The 26,915-nt window shown below is 40.9% G+C and overlaps 1 protein-coding gene and 2 long non-coding RNA genes across 8 annotated transcripts in view; 1 reads left to right on the forward strand and 2 right to left on the reverse strand.

Moving 5' to 3' along the window:
- WASF3 (WASP family member 3) overlaps positions 1-17,702 on the reverse strand; it is a 36,571-nt gene extending 18,869 nt beyond the window's left edge. For 2 of the 5 annotated variants that reach the window (XR_014563611.1, XM_083736902.1), the window contains exons 1-2: positions 16,633-17,480; positions 2,507-2,649 (exon numbers count right to left, since the gene is read on the reverse strand). Coding sequence is in view for 4 of the 5 variants with exons in the window: in XM_083736902.1 (XP_083593028.1) it covers positions 2,507-2,639 (133 nt within the window). In the remaining variant the exon portion in view is untranslated. Of the gene's footprint in view, positions 1-2,506; positions 2,650-16,632; positions 17,481-17,513 lie in introns of those variants that run through there. The other 3 variants (XM_083736903.1, XM_083736905.1, XM_083736904.1) reach the window with 3 other exon arrangements.
- LOC310843884 overlaps positions 1-26,915 on the reverse strand; it is a 190,898-nt gene that overhangs the window by 34,119 nt on the left and 129,864 nt on the right. The gene's annotated exons all lie outside the window — the stretch shown is intronic.
- Positions 18,083-23,159, forward strand: LOC310843902. Of its 2 annotated transcripts, none has more exons than XR_014563761.1 (2): positions 18,083-18,179; positions 22,355-23,159. It is a non-coding gene; the product is annotated as an uncharacterized lncRNA (long non-coding RNA). The 2 variants fall into 2 exon arrangements; XR_014563762.1 differs by lacking the exon at positions 18,083-18,179 and adding an exon at positions 18,834-19,610.

Consider the following 26,915-nt stretch of genomic DNA (forward strand, 5'->3'; position numbering starts at 1 on the left):
GTCCTCGGGTCCAGTATTGGACCATTTTGACCAGATATCTCCAGCCGATGTGGACAGACTCCTCCGAGCTGGAAAGCCCACCACCTGTCCTCTTGACCCGTGCCCGTCATGGCTGATTAGAGCGTGTCCAGACAAGGTGCGGGCCCCCCTGGGAGATTATCATCAATTTGTCCCTTGGCACCGGGATATTCCCAGGGGAATTGAAGGAGGCAGTGGTGCGTCCGCTCTTAAAGAAAACATCATTAGATCCCTTAGATCTATCCAATTACCGCCCGGTCTCGAATCTTCCATTCCTGGGTAAGGTGATTGAGAGAGCGGTTGCTGAACAGCTTGGTAGGTTTCTGGATGAAACATCTGCTCTGGATCCATTCCAGTCCGGCTTCCGCGCTGGTCATGGGACCGAGACGGCTCTGGTTGCCCTAACAGATGATCTCCGCAGGCAGCTGGATCGAGGCGGGTCGGGGCTGCTGATTCTTCTAGATCTGTCAGCAGCCTTCGACATGGTCGATCACGAACTCCTGGACCACCGCCTTGCCGACGTGGGGATCCAGGGCACAGTCCTTCAATGGCTGCGCTCGTTTCTCTCTGGTCGGGGACAGAGGGTGGCGCTCGGGGGGGGGGGGGAATTGTCATCGCGCCACTCCTTGGTGTGTGGAGTGCCTCAGGGTGCGATTCTCTCCCCGATGCTTTTTAACATCTTTATGCGCCCCCTCGCCCAGCTTGTCCGGAGTTTTGGGCTGGGTTGCCATCAGTATGCTGATGACACCCAACTCTATCTGTTGATGGATGGCCATCCTGACTCGGCCCCAGACACACTGGCGAGATGTCTGGAAGCTGTGGCTGGATGGTTACGTGGGAGCCGGTTGAAGCTAAATCCTTCGAAGACAGAGGTCCTCTGGCTGGGGCGGGACGATATGGGATTGAGGGGGCAACTCCCATCTCTTGCGGGGGTGCAATTAGTGCCAGCACCGTCCGTTAAGAGTTTGGGTGTAATCTTCGATACCTCCCTATCTATGGAGGCGCAGATTACAGCTACAACAAAGGCGGCATTTTTTCATCTCCGCCAAGCTAAGCAGTTGGCCCCTTATTTCTCTCGCTCTGACCTAGCCACTGTGATCCATGCGACGGTCACCTCCAGACTGGATTATTGTAACTCGCTCTATGTGGGGCTGCCCTTGAGACTGACCCAGAAACTCCAGCGGGTGCAGAATGCCGCGGCGAGACTCCTTATGGGGTCTTCGCTGCGAGATCACATTCATCCGGTGCTATACCAGCTGCACTGGCTCCCGGTGGAGTACAGGATCAGGTTTAAGGTGCTGGTTTTAACCTTTAAAGCCCTATATGGCCTAGGACCCTCGTACCTACGGGACCGCCTCTCCTGGTATGTCCCACAGAGAAACCTACGGTCTGCAAATAATAACATCCTCAAGGTCCCAGGACTCAGAGAGGTTAGGCTGGCCTCAACTAGAGCCAGGGCCTTCTTGGCTGCGGCTCCAATCTGGTGGAACGCTCTGTCACAAGAGACTAGGGCCCTGCGGGACCTGACATCCTTCCGCAGGACCTGCAAGACAGAGCTGTTCCACCAGGCCTTTGGTCAGGGCGCAGCCTGACTCCCTCCTCTGGCAACCTGCACAGAATCTTGCTTAATTAGTTGCCATTAATTTGATTTTAATTGATTTTTATAATGAAATATTTTTAGAATGTGTGAATATCTGATAGTTTGATTGTTTGATTGTTGTTAGCCGCCCTGAGCCCGGCTTCGGCTGGGGAGGGCGGGATATAAATAAAATTTATTATTATTATTATTATTATTATTATTATTACCCTCAGTAAATGAATATTATAAACGTAATTCCATATACTACATATGGCATTTGTGATGAATTAAAGGCTTCTCTTTGCCTAGTGGTTGGTCCAGTGCTGATTCCAAATCTTTAGATACCCAAAGGGAAACAAGCATTTGGGAAGAGGGGGTGGATCCACACGGCCAAAGCTTAAAAAATCCATAAAAGACTGCTCTACACTCCCTAGCCTTAGAAGAGTTTGGATCTGATATCCCGCTTTATCACTACCTGAAGGAGTCTCAAAGTGGCTAACATTCTCCTTTCCCTTCCTCCCCCACAACAAACACTCTGTGAGGTGAGTGGGGCTGAGAGACTTCAGAGAAGTGTGACTAGCCCAAGGTCACCCAGCAGCTGCATGTGGAGGAGCGGAGACTCGAACCCAGTTCATCAGATTACAAGTCTACCGCTCTTAACCACTACACCACACTGTCACAAAGGAAGGTAAAAGAAAGAGGGAAACACTGGACACAAGGCCATACAGGATATGAAGTCAAGGTGGCAAGGCATTGATTTTTCTTATTTTGATTATTCACATCCAAAGGTGCTTAGACTGCTAAACCCAAAGTCATCATGTCACTTAAGCCAGCTTCGAAACTGTGTATACTCTTCAAGTTTCCCTTAAAAAGAAAAAAACACATTTTAAAAGCCATCCAGTTACTTACTTAGGCTGCTTAGCTGGCGTATGATAGCAGCAAGAGTACTATTGGTTACACATTCTAATTCACTAGTAATTCCCTCAGGCAGAGCTCCTCTGCAGAGGTGTCGAGGTTCAATGTTCCTTTTGACTAACGGCATGATTCAATGTCTGCCAAAACAAAAGAATAAAACATTAGTCTCACCCCACCACCATGCTCCCCAAAACTTTTTTATAAAGGGCAGCAGCTGTTGTTGCAGTATGAGAATAATACAGCATGGCTTGAATACCCATGGTGTTTGAATACTATTACTAGGCAGGGAAGAAAAAGGGCTGGCTCAGTCCTGCCCCACAAGGCCTTGTTTCAGGGTCTTTTACTGAGTTCTGCTGGTGTCCAGCCCATTTGACAAGCGGAATGGATGCCTCTGCTCAATATAACATAACCACCACCTAGGTGTTTGGGATTTCTGCCCATCACTAAATTCTCAGGAGAAATCCCAAGAAAAATATAAACCACTCTGAAGACAAATATTAGAATAGAAATGAAGATTCTCATAGCAAATAAGTCCCTAAATATTTTTAAATATGTTTTGTAAATTAAGTATTGGATAGGACATGTTCAGGAGTTGTCCTACTTCCTTTTCAAGGTATTATTTACCTTTCATTTATTAAGAAAGCAACAGCAGAAAGTGTTAGAACAAAAGCCAATGGATTTTGTCATACCTAAACAGGACCTCCAGGTTTAGAGTCAGTTGCTAGGAATTAGTTACAAGGCAAAACTATTGCTTTTATAAGCCCTGCTAGTGGGCTTCCCAGAAGCATTTGGCTGGTCACTGTGGAAAACAGATGTGGGACTAGATTGAATGCTTTTGAAATTCTCTTCTCTTTGATATTAGACAGCTTTTGTCTATTGTCTTTTTTGTGCCTACAGAAGACCTTCCTTTTCCAACAAGACTTTTAAGGAAAGATCTTTTAAGTCTGCATCTGTATTGGAATTGTTTAAGATGCTTTAATTGTTTTATCTCCTTATGTAGGAAAGTTGGGATATGAATAAATAGTGAACCTTTGGTTGCATCCAGTAGTGATGTTCTTAAATGAATTCCTTAGGTAGACTATAATGTACACATTATCCAGATATAGTGTACCCACATTCCCAGTATGTTTGCCCTCCTGTTCCAGCAACGTCTATGCCGGCCTGGTCATGTCCACAGAATGGAAGATGGCAGAATCACCAAGGATATACTCTACAGGGAGCTCGCTGCAGGTACTAGGCCAGTTGGCAGACCAACTCTGCATTATAATGACATCTGCAAACATGACATGAAGGCTGACAACATTAACCCTGCCATGTAGAAATCTCTTGCAAGACCACCACAACATCTGGAGACAATCAGTCAGGTCATGTATCCACAACAGTGACCAGAGAAAGAATGACCGCTGGAAGGAGTGCAGAAAGAAGAAACACTATGGTACACTTCCATCAGCACAACCAGACACCTTCATCTGCTCTAGCTGCAACAAATCATGTCTCTACAGTCACAGCAGGCACTGTAACTCTCCAGTGGTTTGAATTTACCCCTGAAGGCACACTTCCATTATCTCCTGAAATTGTCAGATGCCAACCAGATATAATGTAAACACATTACAAAGTTCCTTTGATTTCAAGTGGAATTTATCTTTGTAACAAGCATAGGATCAAGATGAGCATCTGCTAGTGTCAGATTCAGCCAGGATTTGAACAACGGTTCTTAAATACCTACTCCCTATATAATGAAACAATTTTACCAGTCAGTTTTGCATATAAAGCCTTAGAAAAGGTTACTGTGTCTCCAGCATGCCTGCAACATAATGTGCAACAAATGTGCACACAACCTTTCTGTGCTATCCTCTCCCCTTCAAAGGAAGAATGTACAAATAATTCACATATACAGTTCATCTCACACTTTCAGTTGTAGAGCTAAACACTGAATAACGAGGGCACGTGTGTTTATTTTCACAGAGAACCAGTAGTGTTACCTATCCTACTTTTCCCCAACCTAATGCACTCCATATGTTTTGAACTACAGCTCCCATTAGCCCCAACTGGCATGGCTACCTGGATGAAATCAAATAATACCAAAGTAGCTTTAACAAAACTAGCTATAAATTGAGGGGGGGGGGGGAATCCTCTCTATTGAATCATCTGGACATAGCCTGACTGCAAAGGAAAGCTAGTAGAGAAAATAAAACAGTATTTTATCATTTTACAATTTCCCTCCCCTCCTATATGGAATCTTGAATATGCGGGTAGCTAACTATTCAACTGCCCAGCCTCAATATACAAACATAGTTTTGCATTGTTGTTCTCTTACATGATCAGATTACAGAATTAACAAAAGGTGCTAACAAGTTAATCCAGTTCTTAACTGTAAGGGCTGCTCATCTGCATGTATTTATCTTCCAGATGGCTCTCAATGCATATGATGGAAACGGCAGACAGGCAGAATATATCCTATGCCACTTGAAACTCTTAAATGATCTTTGGAATAAATGTTAGTTACCCAGATTGCATAAATAACACCTTCACAAGTTGTTGTGAATTCTACATAAAATAAATTGGGACAGTCCTGTCAGTCACTTATGTACCATTGGTTTCAACAAGAAACACTTACAGGTGAAACTCGAAAAATTAGAATATCATGGAAAAGTTCATTTATTTCAGTAATTCAACTTAAAAGGTGAAACTAATATATGAGATAGACTCATGACATGCAAAGCGAGATATGTCAAGCCTTTATTTGCTATAATTGTGATGCTTATGACGTACAGCTGATGAAAACCCCAAAGCAGTGCATTTCTGATAGAGATGCCAAGCTAGGTGTACCAATCTTACTCATTTCAAGGTCATCAGTATGAAATACTGGGATGTAGCCAAAATAATAATTTGTTCTATTCATGGATTAGGGCTTTCCTATCCCCATCCCACTACAACCCTACCAACCCAAAATTCATCTGTGGAATGAGGGAGCCTTGGAAATATTATGAGACGTGGCACAAGTGGCTGTCGATGGAAATTACTAGGGTCTTGTTCCAAACAGTCTATGTGTAGTCAGTTTCGTTGCTCTCATCCCTGGTTTGCTTAGGTTCCTTTATAATGGAGTGTGTGTGTGTTTCCTTTCTTTCACAGAATCTATGGTGGTGTATGTGGGGCTTCTAAACAGGCTGCCAGCCAGCACAAAGCTTAGTGTGTCACATGCTTTTGGACCATGAGTGGGGACCAAGTATATAGATCTTCAGACTGCAACAAAATGTTGTACAGACTTCTTTTTCACAAATGATGGTACCAAAGTCAAACTTTCAAATCAAACTGTAGTTCACTTGGCTACTTTTGCAGGAGTGGGATGGAAAAGAGGTACTGGGCTGACAGAGAAGTTGCACTTTTCAAGTCAAACATGCTCAGAATAGTTTGTCATCCTGACAAAACCATAAATCTTGTTGATATTCAGCATTTGTTAACGTTCACTTACTGTTCTAGAAAATAACAGACCTCTCAATGCTATTTTCTCTTCAGTTCTGAAAGACTGCTACACCAATTTTTCCATTATGTGCAACAAATCTAAATAATAAGATACAAAAACTGTAATTGGCCTAATTGAAAAAGAATGAGTACCCCATCTTCCCAGAAAAACCACTTGGAATAGCAAATAATCACTGCTCTTGCCCAAGCTTGACAGGCAACAGAGTAAATAAGTAACAGACCCTTAAAAACATGGAGAAGGAATGAGGAACAAAACAATCATTTCTCTTTTTCCCCTGACAAAAATAATGACAAACTGTAAACAAGAGCTGTACAACTGTAATCAGTGTTTCATTATGGTACTCATATTGCTTAATAGAAATGAGAATTTGTGTGTGTCCACATCAGCAACCAAGCAAATGAAACAAATGCACTATCCCCCTGCACCCACCCCATTCCTTAGAACTTGAATACAACAGCTTTTCCAGCAACACTGAACAGAAATAATAAAACTAAAGATAACTAAAACAATACAGTGGTACCTCGGGTTAAGTACTTAATTCATTCCGGAGGTCCATACTTAACCTGAAACTGTTCTTAACCTGAAGCACCACTTTAGCTAATGGGGCCTCCTGCTGCTGCTGCCGGAGCATGATTTCTGTTCTCATCCTGAAGCAAAGTTCTTAACCTGAAGCACTATTTCTGGGTTAGCAGAGTCTGTAACCTGAAGCATATGTAACCTGAGGTACCACTGTACCTGATAAGAAAACTATAGAAGTAAAGCGACCAGAAAGGAGCAAAGGGACTGTGACCTCCATTCTTATCTCCACAAAATCGTCCAGGAGGACCTCCAGGAACCCACACATTCATATACTGTCGTCAAGCCAAGGTTTGGCTTAGAAAGTCATGTGAACTGAGCCATTATTAAAGTACTTCAGACTGAGTACATAAATCTAGAACTTTCCTCACACATTCTGTATCATGAAGAGTTGCCTATAGGTATGAAACTAAGATACTATACCATCCATGAACTCTGTCCAAAGACAGAATGGACTACCAACCAGAACTCCTGAATATTATAAGCTGTTGAATTAAAACATACCTCGACTTGCAGTAAATCATCAAAGTAACATAGAATACCCATATTTTACCTTCTGAGTCACTTATAGAAACTGCAAAGTACTGGAAATCATATTTATAATGTTAAACAGGTTTTCCCTGAACATTCAAACTTTATGCCACTATTAAAAGCCCTGAAAAACAAAACAGATAGTTATGACTCCTGCAGTGCACTTACTACATTTGGTGCCTGAAGGGAGTTTGAAAATGCTGTTCAAATACAAATAGTCATGTTAAACCTAATAACCTTTTAAGACGAAGTTCTATTAACAGTAGGATACTGCTGCTGACAATGCAAGTAAGCAGACATATGCCATCCCATATGAAGAACAACGCATCACCTGTGGAATTCTGTCACCCACTAAGTTACCATTCAACTCAATCCTGGCCCTGACACATTTTGACAGTGCAGGTGCTGCCTCTGAATGGGAGTGAAGCCTTTTTTAAAAAAACAACAACTAAAAATAATAAACAATAACCTAATATATTTTAAACCTTGGGTTAAGGAGAATCAAAAGATAACTGCAGTTAAAGTCAGCACAAACGTTTCCCTTGATCACAAGTTAAGACACAAGTGGGAGCATACAGCATTGAGATCTTAGGCTGGTTCCTATATTCCTAACACGATGGAGTAATGCTCTATCTCCAGTGGCTGCACACAGGGATGGGAGAAGAAATTCTATTCAGTTCATGTTTAAAGGCAAACTACAGCCATCCTTCAAATTTTGCAATGCTGGTCTCCAACCAAGTAATGTATGCAAAAATGCATATACTAGGGTAACGCATGCATAGAAATGCATATATTGGGGAAAAGAACACAAAAATGCATATCATGGCAAACTGCTCCACAAAAATGTGTTTACTCTGCAAAAATACATACAAAATTGAGTATATTAGGCATATTTTGCCCTAAAATGCTAATGAATTTTCATGAAAACTTTCCCTCCCAAAATTCAAAAACTGATGTGAAAAAGTGGATAACCAAACTTAAGATTGGAAAAATGAAACACAAACTGAAAGACTCTGAAACTGACATATTCATCTATCCTAGTTTCACAAGCATGAAATAATTAAGGAAAATATGCACAATTTTAACTAAATTATCCACTAATGCTCTAGTGACAATAGCCTATTTCAGGGGTTCTCAACTTTAACCACAGACCACCCTGCAAGTTTCATTCAGGTGGTCCGCAGTGTGTTTCATCACATTAAATGTTCATATTTATTTTTATTCTTATTTTATTGGGCATTTCAATAGCATAAAACTATTTTGATAGTGATTTTGTTGATACTTAACTTACACCTTAAACATCCCAGCTTCCCATAGGCATCCGTTTGGACAATGTGGGAAACAGGATGTTTCACAAGATGGATGTTCAGTCTGATCCAGAACTGTTCTTCATATATATATGAAATGTTCAGAAAGATCATCAACTTAGGGGCCAAGTGGATAAGAATGCCAGAGATTAAAAAGAAAGCAACAAAAGCAAAAATGTAGTTGCTTAATCGTTAAGGAATGTGGTTCTCAGCTGGCATGAAACAATAAATATTGTAGCAGGTGCAGAGACAAGGGGAAAAACCACAGAGCAACAAAAACTGGACTGAAAGGACAGCTTGGTAGTAATTGTGGTGAGAGGCTACAAAAAGTTGGTGTGGAGAGGTCATTACATAAGCATAGCATGTCCTCTGGAGGTTTTTGTTATTAACAAAAAATGCCTTAAAATAATCAATATTATAACTGATTATTAACAACAGGCAATAACTGTCTGGCAGCATTTGCTTACAACTATAAAGAACGGAGGGCACAATGCATTCCATCCTTCTATATATGGAAGGAAGACAGATAACACATCCCAGTCCCTGCATCCATCACGGCCAGTGGCAGAGAAATGTCAGAGTAGGGAGTTCTTAACTGCAATCCTTATGACATGGTCTGAGCAAGAAGGTGCTGACTTAATTCATGAAATTAGCAACAAAGTTCACCAACAAGGAGAGGAAATCAGCTAAGTTCTAGAACTACTCAGAAAGGCTAGCCTTTGGTCAACAAAGGATCAAATCCATACGTGCAACTGCAAAGAACCCCAAAGGACAGAGTGTTACTGGTCCATTGGCAAAGTATGGACAGAAGTTTAGTCTTCTGGTATTTATATTCTATTTGGATATCATAAGCCTTTTATTGCTTTCCAGTCAAAGATGCTGACAATGGGAATTCTGAGCATCTACAGCTCCAAATACAAAGGTCACTGTTCCTGAATCCCCTGACACAGCAACAAAATGCTTCATGGTTTGATTTATTCTCTCTAGAAGATAGACAAGGGCTATATTCTATTTCAAAATTCAAGTTGTGCTTGCAAAACACTTAACACTTGGCTGCAACATGTTTTGAAGAGAAAATTTTCCACGTGACAAAAATGCAATGCTTTTGGCATACAATATAGATGCTCCCAACAACCACTGTTTTTAAAAGAAAATGCACACTGAACTTTGCTCCAAGAACAATAATTTGCAGTTGCATGAAGTATGTATATTGCTGGCTGATGTCAAATGGAATGTATACATGTAACAGGAATGTTTAGAATTCTCTTCAGTTCAAGACCACATAAATTCATACAAAGAAGAAACAATTCTTTTTTTAAAAAAATGCAACTTAAGAAACTAAAGATCTTTCAAACAGTCCATAACGAAAGGGAGGTCCTGTTGGTGCATAACTGCTTTTTGTATGGGAGAAGGTGGCTTGAAAGGGCAAAATAAATGGGGTGGGGGAGAAAACCACAATCAAAAAGAGAACAGACAATAGACAACTCAGCCACTAATGCATTGAAACTACACATCCTGATGCAGAATCAATACAATCTACTCTCAGAGGAGAGAGAAGGTACATTTTGGTTCCTGAAAGAAAGTAGCAGGTCTGCATAGTAAACATGCTCAGATTTCCCTCTCCCCCACTACTAAGGAACAATTGAAAACAAAGCTCTCTTTTTTAACAGAGGTGCCTCTCTTTGTTACTTACATGCTACCATAAACTACTGTAAAACTGAAGAGTAGAAACTATGCACATGACTCAACAAAGAAATTGAACATTGTTGAACATATTATTTGTATTCTGTGTCCTCCTTGCTCAACTGCCTGCAAAGAAACTGGATATATCATTTTAAAAATATTTTAAGCATCAAATATTATATCTACTTTACAACTTAAAACTTTTTAAGAGGTTTTTTTTTAAAAAAAAAAAAAGAATGATTTGCTAGCTTATTAATAGAAGTCACAATCTCTTATTTACTAAATATTAGATATTATTCATTCATTTGTTTGGTCTTCACCGCTAGTATTCGTTTTAGCCTAACTCCTAAGACCAGGTTTCAAAGCTAATGCATAAGCATTTTTCAGGGCAAAATTTTTTGCAACTCAATCTTTTCAAAGATTTCCATTATGGATGAAGGTCCATAAGTGTTAACTCAGTTAAGAGCAATATAAGGATGCAAGATTAATCAATATTATCAAGGTTACGGAGAAATGTTAGCCATGATTGCCACCACAGCTCAAGAGACAAATCTGTGGGGAGAGAGTTACAAAAGTGACTAAAGTGTAGTAAAGTACTTTTACATACACATTTTTCACTTTCGCTGCTATAGCACAGTATTTAATATTTGATGTTAATCAACAATATAGAACTAAATGATTGTCAGTTCTAGACTGATTAAGAAGCAACAACCATGCACATATCATAAGCCATTATTAATGAGGTATCAGACCACTGTGTAGATATTTACAGGTTTTATGCATCAGTTGTAAAGAAAAACTGCCAGTTTAAGGGAAGCAAAACTATGAGCACTGTAGTATTAAGGTTTCCTGGATTTACTGATCAGTCCCCATGCAAAATCTATTGAAGTTGAAAAGTGTCCCCGGATTCATTGAATAAATATGGTAACCGTACTGTAGCACTATTTTTTTTATATCAGAGTACATTTGTTAAGTCTGTGGGTTCCTAAAGTCAGTGATATTTTCTACTGTTATTGGTAGAGTATTTCAAAAGTGTAGTGTCACTTCACACTTCCACAAAGCAGAACTTCCCAATAAATACAGAAGGCAGTATTCAAAAGGATCTATTTGTATGCAGGCCATGCTTAAGACAAATTGTGAAGCTAGCATGTAGCCAAATATGCACAAAGGCTATTCAGCAGTATGGGCATTTTGTCCAAGTTCTTTCAGTTAATTATGGAAAAGAACCAAGCACGAGAACCATAAGGACTTTGAATAGAGACTGTCCCACAAATGAATAGAAGCTGTATGTTTAATTATTATGATTATTTATCTACTACCAACAATGCACACAGAACTTTAGGGTCACAATACTAAAAAGAAAAAAAAAGACACAAAGAATACTCTGCCTCACATTCCTATCATACTTCATGAATATAGAAACAATATGAAGTTATACTGGATATATTTTAAAGGGTGAGAAGAGAATGATTGAGAACTGTGGCTCTCTTTCCACAGAAATAAATGGGGACAAATCAATTTAACATAACAAATAATTTATTATTATGAATAGCTCCATTATTTTAATTCATATCCACTGAGATATGAAATCTATAAAGGCTTCAAAAAGTATTCCAACACCTCTGGAAAGTTGAAAGAGATGTCCATGTATACAAGAGAAGGGAATTCAATCTGTTGAATTTCATTGCACACAATAAAGGTATTATTATACTATATAATAATAATACCTTTATTGACAATAAAGGTATTATTATACTAGGGCCTGAGAGATCATGGTTTAAATCCCCCCTCAGCCATGAAGCACACTGGGTGACCTCAGGCCAGCCACTGCCTCCCAGCCCAAATTACCTCACAGGGTTGTTGTGGGGGATTAGATGAGAAAGGGGAGATTAGATGAGCTCATTGCAGAAAAAGGTGGGAAGGAGGTATAAAAATATAAATAAATAAATAAATAAATAAATAATTTTTTAAAAATTCAGCATCATAAAAAAGTACTGTATTCCAACACCTGTTTAATTACCACTCACTGGAACAGATGTTGCCAAAATCCTAAAAACATAAGCCAAGACAGGTAAGGCAAATCAATTTTCAGTGGAGTACCTATGTATGCTTGCTTTTGTTGCAACAAAGTACCATAAGACTTTAAAAAAAAATTCTTATGGCACAGTGTAATCTATTCAGAAGTAATTTCACTAAATTCAGTGGGACTTAATCCTAGGCAAGCATGTACTGAAGTGGTGGGAACCTCAGGCCTGGGGGCCAAATGTGGTGATACTAGGCTCACCATATGTCAGGAAAATTCCTGACATGTCCTGGTTTTCGGATGTAAAAATGTAAGAAAATGTGATGGGAAAAGCAGTGGAAACAGCTCAAAAAAGCTCAACAATTTTGGGGTCTTCCTAAAAAAAAAGCAACCTTAGGTGATACAGTCCTCATTATCTGGCCCACATGATTCTCCTCAGGCCCCACCCTCTCCTCAGCTACATCCTCTTCCAAGGCCTCACCCCTGCTTCATACACTCCTTAAGTATTTTTGTCTGGCTGGAATGTGCACTTAACAAAGCACTGATAAGGACCAAAACTGTTTTGCTTTAGTACTGTTATTGCTTTGCATGCATTCTGACCATGCCCTGAAACATATTCCTTTTGCTATTTCATATTCCACTTTGTGTTCACGCTATCAGTGCTGCTGAACCTGCCATCAAAATCTGTTCTCAAGCAGGTTTGGGTATCTAAGCAGACAAAAGTTAAAACAATTACCCTTGCCACTGATGACTGCTCACATTCTTTCAAAGATGTCGTATTAGGTGGCCTTAGGAAAAGCTTTGTGATTCTGCTAACAGCTTAACTACACATCAATGGGTTTTTTAAAAAAAAAAAAAATCAGGCATGGGGGAGAGATGATTATCTGAACTTGAACAAATTGATGTTACTACTGTGGCTTACTAAAACAAACCAAGTTCAAATCATAGTTCCTGAACTTGCTTCCATAGTTAAAATTAATCACAGTTTGTCCACGTTTATAACTAATACTAAAATGTTGTTAACTGAGAACAGAAGGAAAAACTTCTGATCTCCTTCGCACAGCTGCATCTAAAGAAGGGGGGGCACAAGCCAGAGACTCATTCACATAACAATAAACCATTAATGCAGTTAAAGCAGGAACACAATACAAGTTGAACTGAACAACAGGAATAGATAAAATGCCAGACAGATCTAAAGCCAAACTCTTTTTGTTCAGGTGACTATTCCTAGGAAGCACATATATTTATGCATAAAGCTCTTTAGGCATGCTAAAATTAGTATGCTAACAGTGTTGACCACTTTCTGAGGCTGAAGAATTAAGCACACTTACTAGGGACCAAATTCCACTGAGCTTGGAGGAGTGATGTAGGATCGTACTGTTAATATAGTGGTACCTCGGGTTAAGTACTTAATTTGTTCCGGAGGTCTGTTCTTAACCTGAAACTCTTAACCTGAAGCACCACTTTAGCTAATGGGGCCTCCTGCTGCCGCTACGCTGCCAGAGCACGATTTCTGTTCTCATCCTGAAGCAAAGTTCTTAACTGAGGTACTATTTCTGGGTTAGCGGAGCCTGTAACCTGAAGCGTATGTAACGTGAAGCGTATGCAACCCGAGGTACCACTCTGTGTGTGTGTGTGTGTGTGTGTGTGTGTGTGTACACACACACACACACACACACACACACACACACAGAGTATAATGTAAAGCAGAGGGAGCCAATATAGAGCCTTCCATTTTTTTTGGACTACAACTCCCAGCATCCCTGACAATTGGTACAGCTGGCTGGGGCTGAAGGGAGTTGCAGCTCAGAACACCTTGAGGGCACAACATCAGTGACCCCAATGTAAAAAGTACATTCTATTCAGTTGGCATATAAATATATTTACTAGTATTCTAATAACACTTTGAATATTACATTTCATCCACACTCTTTCCCCTAACTTTCCCCCTAACGAGATATTTCAGTTGTTGTTTTTTGCAGTAACAAAAACTTTTCAGATAATCACAAGACTTTTTTAGTTTTGTTGACTACATACAGAGGGTGCTCGGGTTGCGAACGTGATCCATGCAGGAAGTCTGTAACCCAAAAAAACGCAACCTGAAGCGTCTGTAACCCAAGGTATGACTGTATTCCAATTCAAAATTTTCCACATAGCCTGTGTCACTGACCTTAAGACAAGTGGTGCACATTTATTATACTGCATGACTATATATATCTACTCAGAAGTAAAACCCATTCAGTTCAATGGGAATTACTCCCTGGTAAATGGGTTTAGAACTACGGCCTTAGACATAAGCTGGTTTACTTAGAATAAGGCAACAGTCTAACAAAGCTGACATCACAATATAGAAACTAGTTCCTATGATATTCTGCATATTTTACCTTCTTACTACCACAGCCAAAGAATTAAGATCTCTTGAATCAGGGTTTGTTAAACAAACCAAGAACATATATCACTGATGACAGCCTTTATGATTCCCTACCTTTGTTCAAATAATTTGAGAAATAAATGTAGTACAGGCGACTCTCAACTTAGGCGGCGGTTACGTTCCAGGATAGAGCATAAAGCCAAAATTGTGTATAGTCAAAACACATTGCATTCAGTGGCAGGTGGAATTGCCAAAGTATTTTTTCTGAGACAGGAGACAGCCAAGAATGCATAATGATTAACAAAGGATTATTCCTAATAATAGCAAGTAAAAAATAACTTTTACTATTTGCTCCCCAATTTTACTACTGTATTTAGAATTAATGCTCTAGGTTCTATCTGAGAGTAGGTCACAATGTTCCCCAAAACAAGGACTCCACCTAAGTAGCCAAGGCTACTTCACACAGATATATTAATCAAATGGAAGGCAGCATCTCTATGACATTTTCCTGACTTGGGAAAAAATTCAGAAGTATCAATACCTTCCTTACTCCATAGCTTTGTGCACAGTTCTCCTCAAGCTTCCTAAAATGCTGACTAACCAACTTCAAACTACTTTTCTTTGAGCGCACATGAGGACAGTAAAATCTGCTGAAAGGAAATGTCTCACTATGTCAAAGCAGCCACAGATCATGTTGGCATATCTGTTACAGTGCCTTGGGAGATGCACTCATCCATCTACAGTGCTCATGCATTAGCTCTACCATCAATCTGTGCTGTCTGCTATTGATGTCACCAACAGCTACAACATACTGTTTTTTATACTAATGGGCAAGCACATACACTTAGCATTTATTTTTCTTATGTTTCTGAGTACTTCAGCATCAAATGTACACATCCCATCGGGAGTCTAACTGCAACAGATGAGCACAGGAGAGAGCATACAAGGTATTAATATGTTAATTATTAAAGGTGTTAAAATTTGTTTGCCATTTTTTAATCGTAGAAGGGTGCATCTACTTTTGGTAGATTTGCACATACCCCATAGTAACTATTCCTTTGGCTTTGGGTGTTTGAAATGATTGTAGAGAAGGCAATACAGATGTTGAGTGTTAAAGTCCCAGTGATCCAACACTGCCAAAACAATAATGCACTGGCTCAGTTCAAACATGATGACCAAACATGTTTTGCACTACCCAGTTTAGAGAGCAAACCATGGCTGAAAGCTACTGTCTTACTTTCACTTCACTGTCCATCTACCCAGCACTCACCATCATAGCTTCATAAACTCACTACCATCTCTATGGTTCAGCAGCCTTAGGAAATAGAGCAATCGTCATAATGGTTTGTGAATTCAGACATTGCATCAAACATCCATTAGCACAGATCTTGGATGGTGAACAACTCCAAACCATGGTTTCTGAAGATGACTGGCAAACAGCTGACAAACCATGATTGTATTCAGACATGCTTAACCAATTAAGTTTACCTAACCATAGTTTGGCATCATGTCTGAATTGACCCAGAATGCTTTGTGCCTGCTAAATAGGTCTTTTTTTAATAGCACCTCTAAAAAAAGTGAACTACGGTTGTCCAGTCACACACTCAGATAACCGGATATCATAAACAAATTTGTTCTCTAGTGAATCAGGATCTTATCCTGATATAGCAAGTTATCTTAACATTCTGCATACTTTGACAGTTTTAGAGAACACTTTTCTTCACTTTTTGCTTCACCACTAGCTAACCTTCACTTGCTCCATTTTCTCAGCACAAAGGCAGAATAGGCAACTAAAAACACCAACCCCTCACTCACTCAACAAAAGGAAGAACAAGGTAGTTTTAAAAACATAATTATTTGTAGTCTTCTTAGGGAGCTAAAGGGGGACCTAGATTTCAAAGCTCAGGGGATTTCTCTCTCTCTCTCTCTCTCTCTCTCTCTCTCTCACACACACACACACACACACCCAGTCAATAAACACACAGAGACAAACTATTTCTTACAAAATTAAAAACGTTATCTAGGATCCTAATCTCACACAAACCAAAACCCTAAGTAAATTTCTTTAGAGGTTGGTTGTATTAAAAGAAGAAAAGACAAACCCACAGAAAGCAATACTAAATATCTTAACGATTGTGGGTTTACCTGCTTTCAGGGCTAGAGATTTGCACACTTAAGCCAGATGGAGCGGTCGAGCCCTTTGCCCGGTTTAAAGCAAAATAAAGGAACTTCGATCTGGAGTGGGAGGAAGACAGCCTGAAGAATGATGCAAATCTCTCCCTTTAAACAACCGCCTGTTCCAGAATGGAGAAAGCAGCCAGCAAAGCGGGTCACGAATTCCCCGGGGGCGACTTAATGCATGTGTATATGGGGTGAGGGGAGGGGGGTGGGGCGCAGCCTCTCCCTCTCTCCCCCCTCCCCGCACTTTGTCTGGGAAGGAGGGGAGCGGGAGAACGAGAGTCTCAACTCTTTCTGAGAGTTACGCCGTTTATATATCAAGCGGGCAGCCGTCCCGAAAGACAAGGCGACACAACTCGCTGGCCCCAAGAAACAGATACCGCTCATGTCAGTCTGACCCGGGTCGGCCAGCCTCGTCCCCCTCACACAGCATGAAGGGGCTCCGAGTGGCGCTAAACCCACGCGAGGCGGGGCGTGTGTGTGTGTGAAGGGGGCCTCGGGGGATTATGAAGGCTCCTTCTCGCTCACTCTCCGGGCGGGAAGCATCGAGTGACCATTTCGCTTTAAACCTCCCCAGTCGCAAAACTCTTCGGGATTATGAGATGGATAAGGAAGGTGGGCGGGGGAAGACGCCGGGCCGCCTCCGCTCCCAAGCCACGGAGCAACACGCTTCGAATTAAAACCACTTCTCCCGCCCCCCGCCCCCACCCAGCCGCCTTTCCTCTCTTCCCTACGGTTTCCCCTCAACCGCATCGCCAACGGGCGCTTCTTCTCAAAATAAGGGCTTTTGGGTGGGCGCGCGCTTCCTCTCTCGCGTTCTAATCCTCGCCCCCGCCCCCGCGGCATACCTCGCGCGCGCGCCACATTCCATCTGGCTCGACTACAGCAAGCGGGCGCGGGGCTCCCAGTCTACTCCCCACAGGCGGCAACGGCGGCCAGGCAGCGGGCTCAGCTCGGGAGCCATTCAGTCCCCTCCCCCTCGGCGCCCTCGAGCGTGCCGAGGACTAGTCCCCGCCCACTCGGTCCTATCTAGGCTAAGGATGGAGGCGGGCCGAAAGCGAGGGCGGGAGGGAGGGAGGATTTGTATCCGAGCAACAGAACTGATCGGCATTCTCAGTAGCCAGTGAGCGGGGCAGAAAAGAGAAGGGCTGCTTTCTGCCTCAGGGATTACTTTAAAACACACGCACACACAAACGGCGTTTGCGTTATCCCTTTTCCTCTTCGCTTTAAGGTTCTGGCAGCTGAACCGAATTGGCTTCTCCTGGGCTCTCGCCCATCCCGACTTCTCACAAGCTTCGCTTCCTTTCCTTCCGCACATTATCGCTTTCCCCCGACCGCTAAAGTTTTGTCTTCCTCACACACACAACCTGTAGGGCTCTTTCTCCTCACGACTCCCACCAGCCTCCGTTATTCACTCAGGACCGTCAGGAGCGCCCTCAGGGCAGGACCTCGGGGGAGAGAAGTCAGCCGAACAAGCCATGAGGGCCTCAAACGCAGCATCCCTTTAGAATTAGGTGAAGCCAAATACAGTACCTGTGTCTAAAAGGGGTCAGGAGATTAGACCATGAAGGCCAGCATCTCAAACAGGGCTGGGGGATGTTTGCAGGAGAGATTCTCCTGCTGGGTGGGGAGCCACAGTAGTAGCCTCCCTGCTGGGGTGTGGTTTATTTGTTTAATTTTAAAGCGTCTATATGTCACGTAATATTTCAAAAATCACTTCAGTAACCGTAGAATTGTAGTAGTAATAATAATAAATAATTTATTATTTATTCCCTAGCCACTCTGGGCGGCTCCCAAACAGAATATTCATAATTAAAACGCGGTAAAATATCAAACATTAAAAACTTTCCTATACAGGGCTGCCTTCAGACGTCTTCTAAAAGTCAGATAGTTGTTTATTTCCTTGTCATCTGAAGAGAGGGCGTTCCAAAGGCAGGCGCCACTACCGAGAAGGTCCTCTGCCTGGTTCTCTGTAGCTTCACTTCATTGCTGTAATGAACAGACTAAAAATCCCCAATATATTATCAAAAGAAAAACTGTAAAACAACATATATTATCAAAAGAACTGTAAAACAACAAAAATCCCCAATATATTATCAAAAGAACTGTAAAACAACAGCTTACCGTGCACGTATCTGGCAAAACCAAATTTAAAAATCCAAAGAATACGCAATACCATTTATAGAACCTTAGACAGAATGAAGCACCTCACTTCAGGAAACACATTTTTTTTTCTGGATACTGTACAAATATAGAATCGGTTTGTTTTTATTGCTATGAGGGGCACCAGTTGAAATATCTGCCTCAGCATTATGAATGCCTTAGATTGCCTCCTCAAAGTTTCAGGCATCTTCTCTGCTCATCTACCATTACATTCATTGCAGTCATCAGAGAATCCAACCCTCTATCAACATCCTGTTCTTAGAGTGGCAAAACAGATGCCTCTGGGTAGCCCACAAGCAGGACCTGAGCACAAAAGCACCCTCCCCTTCTACAGTTTCCAACAACTGGTATTCAGAAGCATACAGCCTCTGATAGCCATCATGGCAAGTAACCACTGATAGACTTTACCTCATAATTTGTCTAATCCTCTTTTAAAGCCATCCAAGGTTCAAGCCATCCAACACTGCTTCCCGTGGGAGCAAATTCCACAGTTTACTATGCACTGTGTGAATAAGCATTTTCTTTCATCTGTCCTGAATCCTTCAACATTCAGTTTCATTATATGTTCACGAGTTCTAGTGTTATGAGAGAAGGAGAAAAACTTTTCTCTATCCACTTTCTCCATGTCATGCATAATTGTATACATTTCTACCATGTCACCTCTTACCCATCATTCCTAAGCTAAATGCCCCAAATCCCCACAGGAGAGTTGCTCCATCCCTATGATCATTCTGGGTGCCCTTTTTTTGAACCTTTTCCAACACCATACTATCCTCACTGAGGTAAGGCGACCTGAAGTGATTCCCTTTCAAATCATTTGTATTTGTTTCCCAGTAAACCATGCTCAGAGACGCAGGTGGCACTGTGGGTTGAACCACAGAGCCTAGGACTTGCCAATCAGAAGGTTGGCGGTTCGAATTCCCACAATGGGGTGAGCTGCCGTTGCTCGGTCCCTGCTCCTGCCAACCTAGCACATCATAGTGCAAGTAGATAAACAGGTACCACTCCGGTGGGAAGGTAAACGGCGTTTCCGTGCGCTGCTCTGGTTCGCCAGAAGTGGCTTAGTCATGCTGGCCACATGACCCGGAAGCTGACGCCGGCTCCCTCAGCCAATAAAGCGAGATGAGCGCTGCAACCCCAGAGTCGGTCACGGTTGGACCTAATGGTCAGGGGTCCTTTTACCTTTTTTAAACCATGTTCAGGATCATAATGTTCCTGTTTCTCCACATCTATAAAACGTAAAAGCACCATACTGGAGCGCCAAAGGGTTTAGCAAGGGTTTTAATTCTGCACTGCTGTCATGGGTGTTTGCATTGTTGCAGCTAACAGGACCCCAGGCTTTGAGTATATGAGGGGGTGAGATGTTGGTTAGAGAAGGAGAGAATAGTGGAGGGAGGCCCCGATTGTGCATGCATTGTGAAAGCTAACAGTGCCTGAATAATGTGGTCAAAGCTCTCTTTCCTTGGTTGCTTTCTTCTTGTTTTGTCCTTTGCAGCCAGGCCTGTTAACAGAGGCTTTTGTTTAGTACTTTTCAGGCTCCTTTACAAAGAAAGGAAGTCAGACATCTTGTGAGTAAGATTTGGGCAGGTGTGGAAATCAGCAGCCAGTTGAACTTTAATAGTTTACAACATTTAAATACTGGTAAATATATCAAATAATAATATTAATAGTAATGGTGATTTAAGTTCTCTTAAAATCAAACAAACAGCCAAAAATGGATAAATGTGGATGGCACGGCCCATCAGTTAATCACTGTAAACCTTAGTAAAAGGGCAAAGGACTGGGGATTTGTGAGAGAGAAGGCAGGTGGGAAGGGTATAGAGATGGAGATGGACAGGTAGCAGAATGACTACAATAAAAGGTATTAAGGCCTCTGTCATGCCTGATTAAAAGTAAGCAGCTTGGCAGATTTGTTGGCTATCGAAGCCTGAAGTCTATACTTATTTGTGCCCCAGTTCTTTATATGCTTACTAATGCATACGCCTCTGACTTAAGCAGAGCTTGGTTACTTTATCTTGCATTCATATATATATATATATATATATATATATATATATATATATATTTGCTTTCGTAGATTTTCACGGGTACAGGAATGCAGGACACCAAAACCTGCATATATATATATATATATATATATTCTGCATATATACAGGTTTATAAATTAACAATAACAACAAAAAATATTTTTTCTGGATCATCAGAACAGTTACAGAGTTACCTGGTGTTAAAATAGAGTAAATTACCGTATTTACACAAATCTAATGCACCATCAAATGTAATGTGCACCCTAATTTTCGTGATGCACGGTAATTTGGCTAAAAAAGGTGCACATTACATTTGAGTAAATATGTTATTTACAGCTCCCATCAGAATCAGTGTATCACAATGATTATTAAGGGAACATTGATGTGGATAAGGTGAGATTAGTGCTGAATCAGCTTGTGAAAAAAAATACTTTTCCTTCTAGACTCTTCAAAAATGTCTACATGCCTTGAATGAGATGATTGAATGGGGGGTGATATAAAATACATAATATCAAATGATATGTAACTGATGTGTTACTTCCAGTATTATTACTAATGTAGACATTGTGATATTATTCTAGTTTGCTGTGTGCATTTCATTTTCATATTGGATGAGTTGTATGTGAGACATTCCAGTTCAATATTTTTTTCTAGGTGTGTTAATTTTTTTAAAAGAAGAATCAATAAAAAGGTCCCAAGAAAAAATCAATAGAATCTGTCAACAATGACAGGGTGAACACACGAAACATCACAATGCTTAAAATGTTCACTTTGTTTAGCATAGTGCTCAGTTATTGATAATTTGTCCCTTGACAGAGTAAGGCAGCTGCTGAAGCATATAGTTGTCAGCCATGTCTTTTGCAGGAAGAAAACAGAGAAATAAAATATATTTTAAATATGGCATGTACTTGCTTGACATTGTGGCAATTCTATTTCCCCCCAGTATGCAGAAAGTAACTGGTCAAAATAATTTTATAATCACAATTGAAATATACATTTTATTTAATCTTTTTAGATAGTAAGAGATCACTTCATTTCAGTATACAAAAAACATACATTTATTTAAGGTCAAACTCTTCAATCACCTAAGGGAAATGCTGTAATAGTTCCAGTGATGCATATTCTCTGGCCTGAGCAGAGCTTGTCCAAGGCATGGAGTAGGAGTCTTGTTCTTGGCATGACAGTGTAAGTCCAGTAGGCCCCTGGCCAGCTTAACTCTCTGAGGCCCACAGCAAGTGTACCTGGCTGCTCCCTTCTGCACGGGTCTGCATATTATTCTTTTTTTTTCTGTTCAGCCATTTGAAAGGTAATATCTAAGATGAAGCAAATCAATATACAATGCAATTCAAACCAATTACTCAAATATGTCTATATCTATTCAAGTTATGTCACATATGCAGCCAGACATGAATCCAGAGCTTGCAAGAATTCTAATGAAAATGTGAACATAATTTGTGCTGATGGTCTACATAAGAACCTGTCATGTTTGTTTTTTCTAGAGCTTTCCAGAAACACAACACAGCCAAAGAAAGTTGTGATCGGCTGGCACATATAGACAAACCTCTCTACACGGCTTCCTTGTTTGCAGAATAGAAAACGGAATAACTGTGAAAAATAAGCTATAGAAATGTAAGTCAAGTCTTCGGTAGCAGATCTTTTCTTTAGCTGATAAAATAATTGCAATTGTGCTAAACTGGTAGAGGTAGACGTTTTTGGCAAAGAAAGCCCCTTATTTGAGAAAAAAATAAGACAATGTAGCTGTTAAAACTGAAAAGGAAAGCAACTGCAACACAAATAGGCAGAGAGCAAAGCTTTGAAGGGGTAAAGCACATTGTTTAATTTTAACTTTTAAACCGGATTATCATTGTTATCATCATCAGTATATCAGGCAATTTCCTAGAAAACAAAATAATTCTGTTTCAATTTACTTTATGCTATATAGTTTTGGAGCATAGATTTGATGTCCCATGAGGTGAATAAAAACATTCTAGAAGGGCTGGGTCTGCTTAGAACTTGGAGGAGACAAGTGACAGAAAAATACCTGGCTTACTAAAAACATTTTCTTCCCTTTCAGTAATTTCAGAAGATTATCTTTAGCCATCAAATATGTCTACATTCTACTCATTTATTCTTACCTTACAATGTTTACATTGTCTATTGTGATGGGAACTTACACTCTTGCATGTTGTATAGTTCTTAGTGGGATGAATAAAAGCATTTCATCATTATTTATTTATATCCTCTGCACTAGGCTCCCAAAGCTGCTAACAATAATAAAAAGATAACAAAATACAATATACAGTGTGTGTGTGTGTGTGTGTGTGTGTGTGTGTGTAACTATCAACGTGGGTTTTTCCCCATAGTGTACTGAATTTTTATATACCTAATGTCTCACTCTTAAACATATTCAAAGGGCATCATGCCCCACTTATGTAAATAGAAATGCAGGGGTGGAATTCAATGTCACACTACAGTGAAAGTCCTTTCAGCACAAGCATTGAAGCTTGTCAGACAGAATGATCCCCCCAAGCACAGTGTTCTGGGGGTTCCCCCAATGCATCCAAAGCAAATTTTAGGGGGCCCCAGGGGTGGGGTGAGAAAAACCCATTGCACAAGTAAAAGCTCTCATACAGGACTTGTGCTGACAGGACTCATTAGGTGGATTCCTCTTGTGTGTTTAGGTTCATAGCCTAATGTCCTGACAACGTACATCTAGAAAATAGTAGTTAGAATAGGGCAAAACAATAACTGTTGCATCAAGAACTGGATATCTGGTGCACCGTCATTGGTTGGTACTATTAGGCTGACAACAATCAACATTACTGGATGTGGCATGGCACAAAGGCATTTCATAGTACAGGGATGTGGTAGAAGCAAGACTAGGGACCAATCATGTACAGGACACCAACAGGCAGCATGTTAGGATGGAATCACACCATTTGCTGAATACTTACACACATAGCACTTTGCATAATGTTGTAGCTATAAGACTAGTATTCAAGACTTTGGTGGAATTTGTTGTTGTGCATTGATGAGTTTACACAGCATTGTGTGAAGAGATATTCCCTAGGCACTCTTGGAATCTTATTAAATAAATATGAATCAGTGGCCAATGTTAACTGAAGGCAAACTTTGTGGGTACAGCTCTGCATGATATGCAGGGGCACCCTTCTAGTTCACACCAGAGACCCATTCAATTTTCCAGGAATTTCTTGTGTTCAGTTAGAAACGACCCAAACCATATAAGTAGCTAACAATTCAGAGTATGCACATGCAGTTTGCCTTGTCAGAGGCCCCCATGCTGTTGGAATATGGTTTGAATTCAGACCAAATTAAAACTGTTGGCATTGCAAGTACACAATGTAGCAGGTGTTTGCAAGAGAACATATAACACGTTTTGCCATTGTGGATACATTGTGTTACCATCTACATTCTCTTAGTGACTAATGTACACACATTTAACAGATTAATGGAACAAAAACCAATTTATTAGGTCAAACCCACTCTCCATCCAGACTGGTACTTTATTTTACAAAAGGCCTGGCTGACTGAGTTGCTGAAAGAGCACTAAAGCAATAGCAACATCCAGTTCTTTGTCATTCGCACCCAGTTTTCCTATACTCAGAGATTGAGAAAATATGCAGTAAATCAGAGCTTTCCAAACTCTGTGTGTTGTGACATGTTAGTGTGTCGACTGCTGTAGGTGTGTTGCATGAATGCTCCCTGTGTTCCTCCCAGGGCTGGAAAAGGGGTTAGTTTAACCTCCAGTTTGCTAGTAAAACTGAATTACGGTGTCGTCAAATGCTGCATGTCAAAAAAATGTCACCCACATTAAAAGTTTGGAAAGCTTTGCAGTAAATGATCATTAAAATACAAACAAGCTTAAAGTATTGTGTGATATGACTTCATCCACCATGTAAATCTCAGATATATTTTTTCTGTTTAGTGGAAATATGCAAATTGCTTCAGCATTTTTACGGGTGTGTGATAAAAGATTATTGGAGTAGCATCAGGAATACTGATAATGGTCACTGTGGAGCATTACTAAATCAAGGCATTTCTTGTACCATCTTTTCTGGATCAGATAAATTACTTGAAATTACTGCCCTCCAGTCAATTTATTTCAACAAGGCTTCAGAGGCTAGCCATTAGTATGAAATATCCCCAAGTCAGCAGCAGAATTACCATTGGTAATTAATGGTTTTAATGGTGATCACCCCCAAATTGTGTTTTGTTACTGTGGTGAACACCTATGGTCAATAGAATATTATCCTTTTGTCTAAGCTTTGTTGCAAATTCTGTGTGATTAACCCATTAGCAGATATCCTTATTTACATATAACCAAGAGAGAACAACAATATTATATGTATCCCTTTAATTTGTGGTGACCTTTGAGAAATCAATACTTCAATGGCAGTAAGGCTAATTACTTATGGGGCTTGAAAACAGCACCAAGGCTTTACTATGTAATTGTGTGTTTGATTAAAGTGCATTCTATTCATTTATCAAGCAAGTGATCATTCAATAGTAGTACAAGCATCTATTCAGCACCATGGAGAGTACCACCTCCATTACCTAGGTGGCATAGAACAGACAGCAGAAATAGTGGCATTGTTTCTTTGCCGTCTTCTAAAATTTGGAGGAACAATTGTTCTCTTGTGAGGGGCTCACCTAATGCAAAAGTAGCAAACTAATCACAAGCTTTCCTGCTTAAGCATAAGCCTTAAAATCAGGCATGTTCATTTTCTATCCCCGGATTAAAAGAAATGCTTTTTCAACGCCACTTGGATCTATTATAAATGAACAACTCCCCAGAAAATAGCCATTGAATGTATATCATTCTTCCACAAATTCTATAACAAAAACTGTAAATAGAAATGCATCCCCATCATTGTGTTTATTGAATGAAGACAGGCACCTCAAATCCTTATATTTTATCATCAAGCAAATTTTTAAAGAATTACTTTGATTCAGTTTTGGCCATTTGTTCTTGATTCTATTTTTAATATTTTAAAGTTTGATGATGCTGTAATTATTTTACCCTGCTACTTTTTGTGAATTGATGGTTTATAAGGATTCTTGTAAATAAATAAATCACGCTATTATAGCAGAGGGGGTTAAGGTGAAATGGTAGATTCCTTACATTTTGCCACTCTTCTGAGTTTCTTAGGTGCTGTTTGCTACTTAACATAAGGATTGGTTTAGTCATTATTCAATAAGCTCCTTAAGCCAGGCAGGAACCTGCTAAAAAACACCATGTAAATGACCATACTTGACTAATACTGTATTTTTCGTCCCATAGGACGCTCCGTCTCATAGGACGCACCTAGTTTTTTTTTTGGGGGGGGAAATAAAAGGAAATTTTCCCCCTTTATTTCCCTCCCAAAACCAGGTCGGGGAAACCGAACCAGGTCGAGGAACAGCAGGATGGCGGCGCTGCGCCTCCCTGCTGTCCCCCGAGCTTGTGGGGCTGGCTGATGTCTGCCCGGCGCGAGAGGTGCTCTGATTCAGGGCGCCTCTCGCGCCGGGCGGCAGGCTGCTATCCGCAGCATGGGGAGCCTTGCGGGAACTCCCACAGGGCTGCCTAGGCTGTGGATGTGTTTCCGAAGCGCCGGGCGCTCTGTTTCAGCGCCCCCGGCGCTCCGGGAAGCAGGCTGCTATTCGCAGTTCCCGCAGGGCTGCCTAGGCTGCGGATGTCTTCCTGAAGCCTGCATTCGCCCCATAGGATGCACCCAGATTTCCCCTTCATTTTTGGAGGGGGAAAAGTGCGTCCTATAGGGCGAAAAATACGGTAATTATTTCCTCTAAGAGTAAACTCAGCTGGTGCGTGCTGATAGAATTGTAGCCCAAACAGAACCACTGAAAAACAAGATACATCAGCATGCTTGGGGAGGAACACTAAAGTTTGCAGAAGTAGATGTATATTTTGGGGAAATATTAAAGGACCCCACCCCCAACCAACCCACTGGTGACTGAACATGCTCTGTGGCCCCAGAATGTTGAGTGTCTGTTGGGTAGGGACAGAAAATGGTGGTTGTGCATGGACTGTATACTGGAAGA

Source organism: Podarcis gaigeae, assembly GCF_964106915.1.
Source record: "Podarcis gaigeae genome assembly, chromosome: 4".
Classification (NCBI taxonomy): domain Eukaryota; kingdom Metazoa; phylum Chordata; class Lepidosauria; order Squamata; family Lacertidae; genus Podarcis; species Podarcis gaigeae.